This window comes from Equus caballus, chromosome 21, assembly GCF_041296265.1.
Source record: "Equus caballus isolate H_3958 breed thoroughbred chromosome 21, TB-T2T, whole genome shotgun sequence".
Classification (NCBI taxonomy): Eukaryota; Metazoa; Chordata; class Mammalia; order Perissodactyla; family Equidae; genus Equus; species Equus caballus.
Window position 1 is genome coordinate 17,000,938 of NC_091704.1, and position 15,794 is coordinate 17,016,731.

At 59.5% G+C, this 15,794-nt stretch overlaps 1 protein-coding gene across 4 annotated transcripts in view; it reads right to left on the reverse strand.

Annotated features, from left to right (window-relative positions):
* Window positions 1-1,692: 1,692 nt before the first annotated feature.
* The window catches only part of UNC13A (unc-13 homolog A), a 61,847-nt gene continuing 47,745 nt past the window's right edge, over window positions 1,693-15,794 (reverse strand). For 2 of the 4 annotated variants that reach the window (XM_070246579.1, XM_070246578.1), the window contains exons 36-42: window positions 15,660-15,689; window positions 14,270-14,326; window positions 13,804-13,884; window positions 12,812-12,959; window positions 8,822-8,914; window positions 7,934-8,093; window positions 1,693-6,485 (exon numbers count right to left, since the gene is read on the reverse strand). In XM_070246579.1, coding sequence (XP_070102680.1) covers window positions 6,185-6,485; window positions 7,934-8,093; window positions 8,822-8,914; window positions 12,812-12,959; window positions 13,804-13,884; window positions 14,270-14,326; window positions 15,660-15,689 — 870 coding nt within the window. In that variant the 3' untranslated portion in view covers window positions 1,693-6,184. Of the gene's footprint in view, window positions 6,486-7,933; window positions 8,094-8,821; window positions 8,915-11,678; window positions 11,736-12,811; window positions 12,960-13,803; window positions 13,885-14,269; window positions 14,327-15,659; window positions 15,690-15,794 lie in introns of all 4 variants that reach the window. The other 2 variants (XM_023625421.2, XM_023625428.2) reach the window with 2 other exon arrangements.

A 15,794-nucleotide genomic window follows, 5' to 3' on the forward strand; every position in this document is an offset into this window, starting at 1 on the left:
CCTTTTTATGGCTGAATAATATTCCACTGTGTGGATGGACCACATTTTGCTTGTCTATTCATGTCTTGATGGGTGCTGGGGTTGTTTCCCTGTTTTAGCTCTTGTGAGTAATGCTGCTGTCAGTTCTTTTGGGTTTATATGCAGAAGTGGGACTGCTGGGTCATACGGTCATTTTAGGTTTAATTTTTTGAGGAATCTCCATTCTGTTTTTCACAGCGGCTGCACAATTTCACATTCCCACCAACAGCGCCGAAGGGTTCCGATTTTTTCAAGTCTTCACCAACACTTTTTAGTTAGTTTGTTTGTAATAGTAGTCATCCTGGTGGGTGTGAGGCAGAATCCCCAATTTTTTAATGCTAGTTTCATGCTTATTGTTTTCATTAATCATACTTACGTCTCCCTAAACTACATCTTTGTGGATGCATCTTCTGTGCGTAAATATATACAGCTAGTTTTTGAGCTTTATAAACTCGGAGTCATGCTCTCTGAAGCCGTCTGGGACTTGTCTTTTTCATTCAACATCACAATTCTAAGATTATTGGTGTCATCTGTCAGAGAAGCACCCGACTCACACAGGATGGCGGAAGGAAGCCTGTCCTGACCCACAGGAGCCAGAGTCGCCTGTGAGCCTCAGCGCAGCACAGCAAGATGGCATATGCCGCACAGGAGGCAGCCCGAGCCTCGGTCCCCAGGCCCCATGGTGACACGATGGAGCCCCCATACTGAGCACACAGGGCCAGGAGCTGAGCACCATTTGTGGCAAGGAGCGCCCGGCCCAGCTGCCCTCCGTCAGAGAGCGAGCTGTTACGGGCAGTCACGCCGCAGCCCGCGTCTCCAGCTTGGGGACCTGCTCGGCCTCGGGAGGAGGACGAGGCCTGCAGCCTGGCGCAGTCAGCCAGCCGCGCAGCGGCGCCGGGACCCCGGCGGGCTGCCTCCTCTGACGTCGTGCAGACAGCTGTGGCTCCCCCATTTCCACGGCCGCATACTGCTCCCCAGGGTGAAGACCCCGCACACAGAGGCTGTTCCAGTCCCTTCGGCCACACGCGAGAGTCTTCAGAGCACAGGCGCTGAGGCGTAGGGTATCTTTGTGCTTCCGCCACTTTTTGTTCCACTTTCAGCCCTTTTGGCTGTTCTTTGCAGCCAAAAGCACTCGCTGAACGCACTCCCTGGGTGGCTCCCGGCGCTGCCACCCTCGCCGCTGCAGTCTAGAAACCACCGCGGGCCGTGGGGGAGGAGTCCCCGAATGCACCGAGGAAGCCCTGGGCCGAGTCAGATTCCATTTCTGCTCTCTGGTGGGACGGGGCTCAAAACAGAAATTAAGGTCAGCTGTAGAAAAATGAAGCTTCATTCTTTGCGCATCCGAGTTTATGAAATGAGATGCTCATCTGCTAGATGGAAAAAACCCAGCAAACATCGGGGTGTCGGCTCAATTTGGAGGGTGTGCCCTGGCATCTGCGTCCTAATTAGCTTGAGCCAAGAGCAGTAGCGGCGCGGGGCCGGGCTCAAACCCGGCTCCACCCCTTCCGCAGACCGCACCTCCGCGGGCCTGTTCCCCGCTCTGGAAAATTCGGGCACCGCTGGTCGTGGACGAGCTCGTGGGCGGGAGGCGCGTCCGACAGTGTCTGCGCGCAGCAGGTGCCATGTGTGTCTTTTGCCAATATGAGCGTGCAAAGAGAACACTACCACGCGTCCGAGGTTGTGTGCTTGTCTTTTTTTAATGTTTGCTGTTAATAAAATATTTTTACAGAGACCAAAAAGTCAGAATAGTGCAAAACATCTCAACACCATGCATTCATGACCACTTCTCGTTGGTTTTAAACATTTGTTCCAAGTCACATATTTACAGAGAAATGGGGCATCTGTGCAGACGCCGGACCGACGGGATGGAATTAAAACGAACAGCGTTGGAGTTCACAGTTGCAATCACATGCTAAGAGGTGTGTGGGGAAGCACCTCCCTGGACTGTGCGCCGGCTTTGGGGGTCTGGGGGGAGGGGGGACGGGGCTAGGGCCAGGGGTGGGGTCCGAGTCCCCCTGGCGGTGTGGCCGGGGATGCACAGGGGACCCTCCACCTTTGGCCTGTGCCTCGAGAGAGCCACTGTGGCTGGGCGGGGGCGGGAGATGGGAGGTCTTACTTGACACCGTCAACTTGATTTCTCTCTTTAAGAAAATAAAAGGCAAAGAGAAAAGCAACACGTGTCAGCGAAGACGACTTTGGTCCTTGACAATTCCTGGGAAAGGGGGTGCAGGGGGCAGATGGGCTCGTGATGTGGACCAAGCCCCGGGGGCTCCCTCCCTCTCCACCCGGGCAGCAGAGTTGGAGGTGCCTCCGGGCTGTCCCCACTCTGCTCCGCCCCTCAGTGTCCCCATCTGCAAAATGGACAGCATGGGATGGGGACAGAAAGGCTCTGAGGTCCCAGCAGAGAGAGGTCCCAAGGATTTCTCGTTGGGTGTGAAGTTTTTTGCATCTCTGATGGGGGCACGGTGAGGTTCCAGGCTCTGGGGCCCGATGGTCCGAGGGCTGCGGGCGCAGTGGACACTCATCTTTTTAGGTAAACCCTCCGAGGCGGGCCTGGTGAGAGCCAGAGAGCAGCAGTCCCTCTGCCTCCTCCCTCCTCAGTGCTGCTTCTCCTCTGCTCTCTGCCCCCAGCAGGGTGTGAGCTCCCCCTCTCGATTTCTCGCCTTCTCTCTGTGTCCTTCCTCTGTGTCTCTGCCCAAGACGTCCCTAACGTCACCTCGTCCACCTCGTCCGGGGCTGACCCAACTTCACCCCTCCCCTGACCCAAGGAAATCTGGGGCCAGCTCCTCGTGTGCAACCCTGAGGCCCCACCGGAGAACCCCACGCACTGCAGGTGAGGTGGTGAAAGCCCGGAGGTGTCCTCCGAGGCGTCCGCTTGCTGGGTGGCCTGAGGGAAAGCCTGCTCCTCTGGGCTCAGTTCCAGGACAGGAACTTCCTGATTTCAAATGCTTCCAGCCCCCGGGATTCCTCTCCTGGCTCCTCCCGTCCTCTCTCATCCTCTCTTACTCTGTGTCCTGTGGCTGAGCCACAGTCTGGCTTGAACACCTCCTGTGTGTCCATGTCTGTGTGGGAAAGGAAGGTTGGCACAGACAGACAGGGACAGACACACATGTGGATGTGGACACACACAGACCCCCACCCAAGACATAATCCAAGCCTCCCATCCCCCTGTGCCCAGCCTGAGCTGGGTGAACTTGGGGCTCTTGAGAGGCCTCAGACTCCCATCTGGGGGGAAACAGCTTGTCACAGACCCCCCTGGCCCCATGGCATCAGGGACAGAAGGTGAGGACAGAGGCTTGGGAACAGACAGACAGAGGAAGATGGATAGAGGCTGGGGAAGTCCTGAGGGGGAGCAGAGAGGGTTTCCTACTGGAAGGGATATTTGTGGATGAGTTTTGAGGGATGAGTAGGAGTTCTCTGGGGAAAGAAGAGGGAAGAAATTTCCAAAACAGTTCTAGCCTGGGAGTCAGAAAAAGTCATTCAAAAAATACTCCCTGAGGCTCCCTCTATGTGCCCGGACCAGTGCTGGGGAACACTACACACACACATGCGCACACACACACACACACACACGTGTGCGCACACAGGCCTTGACCAGAGACATTGCCAAGGAAGCTTTTGGGAAATACCTGGCAGCTCAGCGCCCCTTTTTCCTGCGAGTCATTCAGAAATCTGTGAGGGCCCAGCCCAGATCACAGGTCGCCTCCCTCTGGGTGTTCTTAGTGTTCTCCGCCCCAAGTCATCCACCTCCGTCACTCCCACTCCCACCTCTTAGATGGTTCAAATTTCAAATCTGCCTCTTGGTCCCCTTGGTGACAGACTCCAAGCCCCCCTCGCCACTGCCTAGCCTGCCCCTTCCCCCTGGCTGGAACCCCCCTCTCCTACCGTCCTGTGTGAGAATTTGCGTCCTAATCTCTGGTTCAGAACCTCCAGTCACCTGAACCTGCCTGAATTTAGGGTACACCTAGCGCTCCAGGTAAATGAGAAAACAGTGCCACTTCTTCCAGAACCTTCATGTCTCCATGCCAGGAAACCATCACCATAAACATACAACTCTCAATGCCTGGAATTTGCACATGGCTTCTGTAGAGACACCGAATCCTTGGGCAGTGCACAACTGGGACAACTGTACCCAGCAGTCCTCAGGCTCATCTAAGGGCAGGGTTTGTTGTTTGTTTTTAATATATCCTCCAAAAATCCTTCCAAGAATTAATTTTGGTGTCCTGAGAGCACTCTGTCCTCCCCCTACACTGCATTGGGCCAATCCCGATGAGGTAGCTGGGGGAAGCTTTGGAAACCTGAAATGCAGGCTCTCCCCAGCTTTAAACCCTCCTGGGGCTCCCCATGCTTCTTAGGTAAAATCAAAACTCCTCAGGGCAGCATAGGAGGCCCCACGAGGTCGATATCTCTGCAGGTCTCCCCATCCTCACCGCCCCCACCCTCCCCTTAATGGCTCAGCTCCAGCCGTGGGGACCTTCTTGCCAAGCTTCAAACCTGCCCACCTCCTGGTCTTTGCACCTGCTGTTCCCTCTGCCTGGAGCTCATTTCTCTTCAGTGGGTGGTTCCCCCTCATTTTCCACCTCCACGGAGAGCCCTCCCTCACCTTCCCTGTCTGATGTCGTCTTCAGCACTCCAGGAGTCTCGCTACGCATCTCCTCCCTCTGTTGTAACTTCTCCCTAGCCCAGCACCAGCCTGTACTTAGCAATCTGGCAGAAAAATCCACGGCAAACGCACACGAGTCCAACGCCGAAAAGCAGATCCTGGGCAAAGACGAGCGCTGCCAACCTTTCCCAAAAGGTTCTCCCCGCCTGAGTAAAGGGGGGAAGCCGGACCCCGGGCAGATGCCCCAACGCCCGCTGCGGGAAGCGCTTTGGGCAGCTCGGGGCCCCAGCTGGAGGCACCCTGTGGCCTGCGAGTTTGAATGAATGAATGAGGTTTTAGAGACCAAGCTCCGAGCAAATTACACACACACACACACACACACACACACACACACACACACACACCCCCTTAGAGATTCTGGTCTCTTTCTGCCCTTTTCTGTCTGGGGAATTCTGGGAGAGGAAGAAGGGGTTGGGGGAGCCTGGGTCCAGGGAATCCCAAAGCCTCACTCTTTGTTGGCGAGAGGTCAAGAGTTCTTAGGGTGTCCCCCCCGGGGCCCCTCCCAGTGGGAAGGGCTGAAGGCAGGAGTTTTGCTTGGCAGCCAGAGGTGGGAGGGGGCAGAGGGGGCCTTGGCCCAGGACCCCCATCCCTTATAACGATTGGGGGAGGTCCCCTGGAGGGAGGTTAGCAGCAATGGGGAGCTGTGTCGGGTCATCCGATCTCAGCCCACCCTTCCATGGGTAACACAGGCCCACAGGCCAAAGAGAGTAGGGAGAGGGCGTGGCGCTGGAACTCTCGGCCGAGTCTCAAGCAGCTCTCGGGGCCTCAGTTTTGCCATCTGTCAAATGGGTGGGTTGAACTCTATGATAAGAGAACTGGGTATGTGGGGGGAAAAGGGGAGGCAAACCCCCACAGGGAAGTGGGGGCAGCGCCGGGTGCTCAAGAGCCGTCCCCCGGCCCCCAGGGTTTGGGCGCCCAAGGGCGCATGTGCTTTTGAAATCCCATCCTCCCCACTCTCCCCGTTTATTTTTTGCACAAACATCAAAAGTGACTCCAGTCCACCCAGCATGCTAGAGTCTCCAGCCTCCAGACCGCCCCAGGAAGCCCAGCCCCTGACCCAGGGCCCGCCCCTCGAGGGAGCTAACAGTTCCATACTTGGCAATTGGTCTTGGGCCCCAGAGGTTGGGGACCCGTCTTATGGCTTTTCCGGGGGACAGGAGGCGGGGCCTCCCGGCACCAGAGCCCTGGGACCTGGCCTCCTCCATAGGGGACGGGGCTTCCTCCCATCCCACTTGAACAGCCCCCTAGGCGGCGGGGGCGCGGCCTCAAGTAGGGGATGTGGCATCTTCCTTCCTCCCGTCCTGGGGCGTGGCCTCCCGAGGGGGCGGGGCGTCGTCCGGTCACAATTTCCCAGAGCGGGGAGCTAAGTCAAGGGCGCAGGCGCAGCCCGCCCCCGGCGCAGAGCCCGGAGACTCCGCCTCCGGGAGATCCCAGCGCGCAGGCGCCGCCCCGCCCCGCGCGCTACACGCAGGCGCAGTACTGCCCGCCCCCGCACGCCCCGCGCTAGGGCGCAGGCGCAGCACCGCCCTCCTCGGCGGAGCGCGTGTCTGACTTGAGCTTGACGAACTCTTTGGCCACCTCGTCATTACTGCGCTGCGATAGGATGCGCAGCACCGTGAGGCCGGTGTCGTCCATGTGGATGCGGCGGCCGAGCGGCAGCCAGCAGGCGGCGCTCCCGCGCTGGGCCAGCTCGCGCAGCTGCAGCACGGCCAGCCCCACGGTGCGGTCCTCGCGCGCGAAGCAGTAGTCCTTGACGCACACCTGCAGCTCGTAGCACTCGGGGCCCGCGTCGGCGCTCAGCGTGCTGCGTGAGGGGGCGGGGCGTGAGGGGGCGGGGCGTGAGGGCAGGCCCCGCCCGGGCCGGCGACTCGCCTCCACGCTGGGCCACGCCCACACCAGCTGATGCCCCTGCCTCCGCCCCAAATGCTGTCCCTGAGATGTCTTGCCTCCTTCCCACCCAACGACGCCCCCACCAGACTATGCCCAGCCCCCGGCCAAATCACATCTTCACCCCAAGTAATCCTTCCCCCAGGCCCCCCTGGCTACGCCGTGCTCCCACCCTGAGGTACTTGCGGCCACGCCCTTGGCCAGCAGAGCTGCTGCCCCCAGCACCCTGCCCCAGATGGCCCTCCCAGAAGCACCTTGACCAGGCTCCCACCAGAGCACAAGTTCTCCCTCTGACGCAGTCTCTCCCCCAGGCTCCCTAACCCACCCCTCTTACCCCAAGATGCTCTCTACACAACCCTACCCTGACCGCCCCTTCCAGCATGCCTCCCCCTCCCCCCAGGCTCAGACCCCAGGGACACTGGGTTCCTGCACCCAGGTCACCTGCCTTGACGCTGGCTGACCAAAAGCGCCCACTTTTGGGGCCACACCCACACGGATCCCTCGCGTCCTCCTCCCAGGCTGCATGCCTGCCCACCCCAGGAGACATCCGCCCCCACTAGGCCCTGCTACTGCTCCTGAGCGTTGCATCAGGTGACCTGCCACTCCAGAGTCCTCTGACCAAGAGCCCTCCTGACACAACTGGCCAGGCTCTTGTCCCTCAAGGGCCTCCCTCCCCCAGCTCTGATGCCCTCTTACCCCTCTGCACTTCTGTCCCCCAAGAATACCCCCAGGGAGGCATATACTGCTGCCCCAGTGAGGCTCACTGACCAGAGATCTGCCCGCCCTAGGGAGCCTTCTCTACACCCTGAGGGGACTTATTTACGCCCCCAGGTTGCCTACCCCTCTAGACCCCTAAAGCCCCTGACCAGGCTCACTCCTGCTCACCAGGAGGCCCCATCTGGACGGGACCCCATCCCCTAGACCAAGCCACGCCCCACTCCTGTCCCTGAGGGCCAACTCCTCCAGATGACCTGCCCCAACGGCCCTGACCGGGCTCGCAACTGGCTTCAGGAGTCCCTGTGCCTACGCCCCTCAGCCCCTGGCCCAGGAGCCTTCTGCCCCATCATGACCACCCACACCCTTCACCAGACCAGTCTCCAGCCTCAGAAATGGCCCCGCCTGACACACCTCTTCTGCCCAGACTCCTTCTGCACAAGCCGTCATCATCACTCTACATCACATTCACTGCCTCCCTGGAACCTGCCTGTCCCCCAAGGTGGTCACCTCCATCCCAGCGTCCCTCACTGACGTCACTCCTGCACCCAGGTGCCACCGGTCCATTAGACCTTCCTTCTGCCTAGAGGGCCCTGAGCTCCGCCCCGCCGATGTCCCCTCCCCGTGCTCCCCGAAGCATCCCAGACTCACAACTGGAAGCTCTCATTGTACTTGGGGGCCCAGCTGTTGTTCTTGGATTTGGTCGCAAACTTGCGTTTCTTGTCACTGAGCTGGGGCCCAATGATGTTGACCTCGATGAATGGCCGGAAAATGCCGGAAGTCTGCCACTTGAGGTCATTGGCAGCCACCACTGTTGGGGAAAGTAGAGGGTAGGCTAGTGGAGGTAAAAGTTCAGGCTTCCCCAGTATGTGTTTGTGGTTTTGAAAGCCTGTCTGAAAGACTACATTTCCCAACATGCTCTTGTTGCTGTGTGGCCGTGTGACTAAGTCCCAGCCAATGAGATGTGAGAGGAAGTGATGGGTACAACTTGCTGGTTGTGACTTAAAAGGCAAGGAGAGTGCCCTAAACTACCTCCTTCCCCTGGCTGCAGGGCTCGAATGCTGCTGGGGGCTGAGTTCTTTGGGACCCTATAGAGGAGGAAAACACATTAGGGGTGAAAGTGCAACAAAAGATGGCAGGATCCAGGATCCGCAAGACTGTGAGGCCTCCGTGTCAGCTCCGGCCTGACTGTTCTCGCAGTTACCTAGGTGAGAAATTAATTCTATCTTGTTTAAGATCCTATCTTGGGCCTTGGATAAAACGGCCCAATCTATATTCTACATAACAAAACAAAAGCCAACAAAAGGAAAGCAGAGCTGAGAGAGAAAGTGCGATTGAGTCCTATAACACTGTTTGTACTCCTGGATCCAGACATGCCTGAACCCCGTGGTCTTCTTCTGGAATTTTCAGTTTTATGGAAAAAAAGTTTTTTTTTAATGAAAAAAGTTGTTCTTGCTTTAGCTGGTTGGAGTTTGGTTTCTCTCTTCGAACCTAGTGCATCCTGACAAGGCACTCCCCCTCCCGCCTCAGGCTGCTCACCTTTCACTGTCACCTTGTGTTCCCCAGTTCCTGGGTGAGTGAAGAGCTCAACGTGGACGGACACTTCACCCACAGGGTCTTCCACACCTGAGCCTGGGCAGGGCAGGGAGGATGCCGGGTGTGAGCTTCATTCCTTCCCACCCAGCAGAAGGGACCTGGACCCCTCCCACCCACCATGTGCTGGCGGCACCAGGTCATCAGTCCTGACAGGGTGGCCCTGAAGGGGGGGCTGGGATGGCAGGTGCTCTTGGAGAGGCCAAGAATCTGGGTTTTGGCTTTTCACTGCCTTTCTGTGTGATCTCAGGCAGATATCTTAACTTCTCTGAGCCTAATGCATCTGCCCCCTGTTTTTCTCATTCAGCTGATCACCATGTTGTCAAAACTCAGTCTTTATCATATATACCACCTCAGCAGCATCTGACACCCTGGCTTCCTGTGCCTCAGTTTCTCCTCTTGGTTGCAACAATGCCACACTCTCCAGCTTCTCACCCTACACTCTAGCTGCTCCTCACCCTCTTTTGTTGCTTCCTCCTCCTCTGTCGATCCTCCATCTGCTGGGGCTCCCCACACCTCATCCTTGATGCCTTCTTTGTCTTCACTCCCTCCCCAAGTACGGCTACAGTGGAAAATCCTGCCTGCTCTACCTTCAAAATACCTCCAGAATCTGCCACCTCCTAGCCCTCCACCCTGGTCCAGCCCCATCGCTGGACGCCTGGACCACTGCAGTGGGCTCCTCCAGGTCTCCCTGCAGCCTCTGGTCAGCTTCTCTCGACACACTAGCCTGAGAAATCGTATTACGGCAGATCACATGCCTCCTGTGCCCGCAACCCTCCCACGGCTCCCATCTCACTCTGAAGTGCTCAGTCCGTTTGGTGACCGGCAATGTCACTCCCCACGTGTCCTCACTACCACTTCTCCTGCCTCGCCTCACCTCCACTCTCACTGACTCTGCTCCAGCCACACGACCTCCTCACTGCTCCTCCAACACACTGTCCTCCCTTCTCCGGAAGGGACATCTTTTATTTCCCCCGCCCCCACACCAGCCTCTTTCAATAGACAATCTCCTTTCCAGTGAGAAACGCCCCCCACCCCGCCCCCGGCCCTCGTGGCTCTCACGTCAGTCTGGCTAAGTGAACCACAGCTGCCCAATCAGAGCGTTTGCTGCCCCTGGCTGCAGGGATTGGCTCGAGGAGGGTCATGTGACTCAACCTGGGCCAATAGGAGATGGCCCTGGGACTTCAGTGGTAACTGCTAGGAAAGAATCTCAGCTCTGGCGCTGAGCTGGCAAGTCTGTCTCTGCCCAAGGAGGGGACAGCCCAACCCAGAGAGGTCCCAATAGAGACCAACGACCAAAGGCACTGTTGGAGACTGGATCTAGCTATTCCTGATGCCAACACAACCCCTAATCTTTCAGTTCCCGAGCCAACAAATTCCCTTGTCTGCTTGAGTCAGGGTGCAGTGCACTTGTTTCCGGCCACCACAGCGTCCTGACTGTGCAGTTCTGATGGGGATGATTGAAGGGGCAGCTTAAAAACTTCCATCGCTGTCCCTCCCTCTGTGACCCTGGGAAGGGCATCCTGTGGGGCCTAGCGACCTGTGACCGCCAGCACTCCCACCAGGCCCCTCCCCTGCCCCTCAGAAAGCTCCCCACGCCTGGAGCACCCCATGCATGGGGGAAGGAAGAGGGGTAAAGTCGGGGGTGGGTGCGGGTGGGGAAGGAGAACAGGTCAGTCCAAGGTTGAAACCGGTTGCCCGGTGCTGGGTGGGAAGTGACTGAGGCTCATGGGGCAGAGGGGCCTGGAGACCTCCATCACCCCAGTAGTGGGGCGTGCACACCCTCTCTTTGCTGCCCACCCCAGGCTGCCTTCCTTGTCATCTCAGGCTCCGACCCCCTCCCCCGCAACCAGTCACATGCTCAGCCTCACCACCCCCCAGGCCGATGCTTCACAGCAAGCTCAATCCGGGCCAGACTGAGGGTACCGGGGGGGTGGTGGTGGGGGTGAGGGCTCAGACCATGGCCAAAGCTAGTAAGAAGGGGGAGGGGGGCAGTGCTGGGCGCCCCCATCCCGTAGTTTGCTGGCTCCAAGGGGAAGCGTCTTTCCCGGGCCTCTCTGTGCTAGCCCCAACTCCACCCCCCATTCCCCAAATCCCGGCCCCCGAAGGGGAGGAGTCCTGGGGCGGGTGGCTTAAGCTCCTGTGAGACCCAGCTTCCTCATCTGCGGAATGATGGACCGCCCTGTGGGGCAATTGGACGGAAAGTTTGCCAGAATCCCCAAGAAATGCTTGGCACAAGGGCTGACTCAGAGTTGGAGCCTGAAAAACGCTGGTTTTCTAAGTTGGGAAAAGTGACATCAAGAATAATAATAGTAGCCACAGCAGTAACAACTAAATAGCTGTGAGCGATTACCTGTCAGGAACTGCCCCAATTTAATTCATCTAATCCTAAAAATAGCCCTATGAATTAGGGTCCTTGACTATTTCCATTTTACAGATGAGAAAGCCGAGGCTCAGGGAGGTAGACGGTTGCCGGGGGCGCCCAGGGCGGAGCGGCGGAGCTGGCATCTGAGCCCGCTCCCAACCGCGCGGACGCCCGTCCGGGGGACCCGGGATCTGGCTTAACAGATGTCCCCAGGGAGAAACGGATTCACACTGGAATCGCTCCTCCTTCCCAGCGTGGAACCAGCAAGCCGTCCTTCGCCCTCGTCCGCCTGGGTCCCCGCAACCAGTCGGGTCTGGGCGGGGCCCTGCAGGCCGGGGAGGCGGAAGGACGGGCCTTTTACTAGCCGGGGCCGGGAGGGGCGCAGGCACCGGGCACCGGGCGCGGGCGGGCGGGCGGGCGGGCGGCGGAGGCACGTACCCTTCTCAGGATAAATGTCTTCACTAAGGGTAAACCTAGTCCCTTTTCCACCATGGACTAATCACCGGGGGCGGTGGAGAAAGGAGGGGAGGGTGGGGTGGAGGGAGAGACGAGCGAGCGAGAGGCGAGGATGGAGGGCAAGTGTGCGTGGCGGGGAGCGGGGGAGCGCGGAGAGGGGGCGGCGAGTGAGAGGGAGGAGAAACAAGAGAGAGAGAAACGTCAGCTGCAGACGGACGGACGGACGGCCTCCCGCTCCGGGGGGACACCAGGGACACTAAAAGCAGCAGCGTGGACTGGGCACGAAGCTGAGCGCAGAGACGTGACGCCCAGGGAGGGTCCTCGGCCCTGGGCTGACAGGCGGGAGGGGCCGCGGTGGCCCCAGGGCTTTGCTCCCCTCGCCCCAGCCGCTCCACTGCCAGAACTAAGCCTGGGTCAGAGGCAAAACTTCTCTCCCTCGCCTGCACTCTTAGGGCCAGTTTTGAAAAGGGGATCCCCAGGGAGGGGAACTGGGACCTGGAGTCCCGCCCCCCACCTCCAGCTGCTGTGTGTGAGCTCAGACAGGGAAGGGAGACAGACCAGCGAAGAAAGAGAAAGAGAGACTTAGAGAAACGGGAACTCCCTCTCGGTTCACCCCTTCCAGGGCGGGGTCCCTCCCACCCCTGGGGCTGTCAGTCATTGCTTAGCCCCAGACATTACAGAGGTCCCGCCCCAGGGGCCTTCAACCTTTCCTCCAGAGGCCCCTCTTCTGGAGCTGCCAATCATTCTTTGACCCCAGCCGTCAAGGTCCCGCCCATCCCAAAGCTGTCAATCACTCTCTGTCAACTACTCCCGGGACCCATGACGTCGACGTCCCGCCCCAGAGCTTCCAATCACCTCCTGGCCCATGACGTCATAGATTTTCCCAGGAGATGACACCACCTCCTGGCCCGATGACGTCAGAGGCCCCGCCCCCCTGAGCTGGGGATCACGCATTGGCCCCATGACATCACGGAGCTCTCATGCGCCCTGGAGTGCCGATTCAGGCCCTGCCTATGATGTCACACCGGAGGTGAGCCTACGGCCGCGGGTCCGGCGCGGGGGCTGGGCTGCCCCCGGGGGCGGGGTGTGCAGCGCGCCAGCCGGCCGCCCCTTACCCTGGGCCGCCTGCGTCTGCACGAAGGTCTTGATGAGCAGGTCGGTGGCCTGCGTGTAGAGGGACAGGGCGTAGCGCAGCGACTGAAGGTCCGGGCTCTTCTCCAGGAAGGTCTTCTTGAGGCCCACGCCGCCCGCGTGGAAGTATTGCTGTGGGGACAGGGTGGGAGAGGTGGGGCTGGAGGGACCCCTACCCGCTCTTTGGGCTCCGTCGCCCCCTCCCCTCCGCCGCTGCCCTCCGCGGTGATTCCCCCGATGACCCGGAGGTCTTTGAAACGTCAGATCCTGCTACTCCCCCGCCTCGTGCCCCACCCATGCCTCAGCCCCTCCCTAGACCCTTTGTGGCTCCAAACCTGCAACCCCAGCTGTCTTCCCTAGAACATCCCTGTCTCAGGGCCTTTGCCCGCCCGCAGCCCCCTGGTAGGAAGGTCACCCTCGTCGGGCCCGGCCCGCTCCTGGCGCCTTTGCTGAAGCTTTCGCCTTCCTTTGACTGCCCCTGCTCACTACGTTGCCAACCCTAGTTCACCGCAATTGTCCATTTCAGCAAAACGCTTCCTTCCCAGCAGTCTTCCCGCTTTTCTTTTCACCGAGACGACAGCCCCTCTCACACCTCCTTGCTCTTGCGTGCACTGGTCCCCTGCCTAGGATGCTCTGTCTGGGCGGCCTTGTGAGCGCCGGTGCATTCCTCAGAACCCACCTCCCACGTGCCTTCTTCCCAGAAGTCCTTGCTGCTCCCTCCCTGGGCTCCCCCAGCTCCCATCCCTCCCTCTAGCGACCCTAACCCCACAGGGCCGCAGAGACCTGCATCCAGCTCTCCCCACAAGACTGGGGCTCCTTGGGCCCTGCCATCAGCCAGCCCGGCACTGACATAGAGGGCCATCTGGGAGTGTTTCTAAATGGGATGAATGAAGGCGGGTGGGAGCCCAGGTCCATGTCCCACTAGCCACCCCTCTGCCCGCCCCACTTGGGATGGCGCCCAGGTGGGGCCCCTCACCTTGATGGTGTCTAGGGCCAGCTCAACGACTGCACACTGCTTCGGGGTCAAGCTCTTGGCTTCTTCTCGTACCATGTGGTCCTGGATGGATGGAGAGAGGGGCCCGGGTGGGCAGAGCAGGCCCCGCCTTGGGGATCTGCTTGTCTCTGGGTCTCCACCCTGTAAAATTCTGAGGCGCTGGATAGCAGGTCTGTCTTTTCATCGTCGTGTCCCCACTGCCCAGCATGTGACTGGCACACAACCGGTGCTCAATAAATGTTTGTTGAATAAATGATTTGTACCCTTGATCAAGCTGCATTTGAAGTTGAACCATGCACATCTTTCCAACAGACTGGAGCAAATAAATTGTGTGTAAGCCACTCTGAGAAGGGTTTCTGTCCCGTGAGCTTGCAGAGCGTGTCCCCATTCTGGGCCCTCTCCCCAGGGAGCCTGCCCACCTCGGCCTCCTGCTCCATCCCTGCCTCACCTTGAGTTTAGACAGCTGGCCCAGCTCCTTGGCCGCATTGAAGATCATCTGGGTTCCCTGTGGGCGACAACAGACGCAGCAGAATGAGGGGGGGTCTTCCAGCCCAGCCCCCAAGCCCCTGATGATACGCCAGCCCCGAAGGCCTTCTTGGTTCTTGTCCAAAGGCTCTGGGCAGGGCGATGGTTGCGTCTCGGGGACAGAGGTCTGGAGCCCTTAAGGAAGTGCTGGGGAGGAGGTGGTGACCTTGTCCCCAGAAACCCCAGTCCCGTGGGGACCCCTGCCCCCCTTCACTACGACTTCAGGTTTGTGGGACAGAGAAGAGAAACAGAGAGCGGCAGCCGGCGGCAGTGCGTGGGGCAGCCGGAGAGGGTGTTTGTGGGTCTGGGCGGGCCTGCCAGCTGCGTCTGGAGGAAACCCTGAGATGGGCTCTGGGGGCCCCCCGAGCCCCCATGGGCCCTTCTGTCTGTGGGAGGATTTCCCCAGTACTCTGGAGGGCTGTCAGTCTGACCTTTTAAGGGAAGAATCCTCCCCGGAAAACACACGTCAGTGCCAATCCCTCACCGCCCCCAAAGCAGACCCCAGCAGCGTGGCGTCCTCGCCACGGTTCCCTCAAGCCAGGTGAGCCCGGGTTCAAATCTCAGCTCTGCTGTGTGGCCCTGGGCAAGTCACTTAACCTCGCTGAGCCTCAGTTTTCCCAACTAGATGGGGGAAATCATATCTACTTTGTGGTTCAGCTGGGACTAAATGTGTCTTTATTCAGTGTTCACTGTTATTATGACTTGGTCTCAAGGTCACGGGCGGTGCTGGGGGGAGACGGAGCCGGACTGGAAGCCACATGTCCTGCCTCTTCCGTCACTGTGCTGGGGGACCTGAGGCACTTCCCTGGCCCTTTCTGGGCCTCAGTTTCCTCCCCTGGCTAACAGAGGCAGCAGCGCTAGCTGGGGGGCTGGGGTGGGCTGAGTATCAATGAGGTCAGGAGGCCAGCATGCCTCGGCCCCGGGGGGTCTGGGGTCCCCTGAGGGGGCCTTTTACGGTGGGGAGTATTGGAACCACCTTGATGGTCTGCCAGCTGCTGGTGCGAGCTGGGCATCCTGCCGCTGCTCAGATCATTATTGTCATCCTGGCTGCCACTGCTCTTCATATGCCTTTTCTGTGACTTCACGAGGCACACTCAGGAGCCAGCTGTCTGGGCCTCAGTTTCCCTGCCACACCCTCCTCCCCACCTACCTCCCCCTGCCCTCCACCCTTCACGAGCAAGTTAGACAGACAAAGGAAGAAGAGACCGACAGACGGGTTCACAGTACGCCCCGGACGCACGGACCACAGAGGCGGACGGAGGCGCGGGGTGGGGGGGGTGGGGGCGCCAGACACACAGAGGGGCCGGGCTTACATCTGAGTGGCTTGGCAGTCTCACCCTGCCCTGTGGAGAGAACCAGGCGGAGGTCAGAGTTCCGGAGGCTGCTGGGAGGGCACTCGCTGGGACTTCCCTGCCCTCAGAGCACAGCCCCAGCGCCCGCTCACGAGC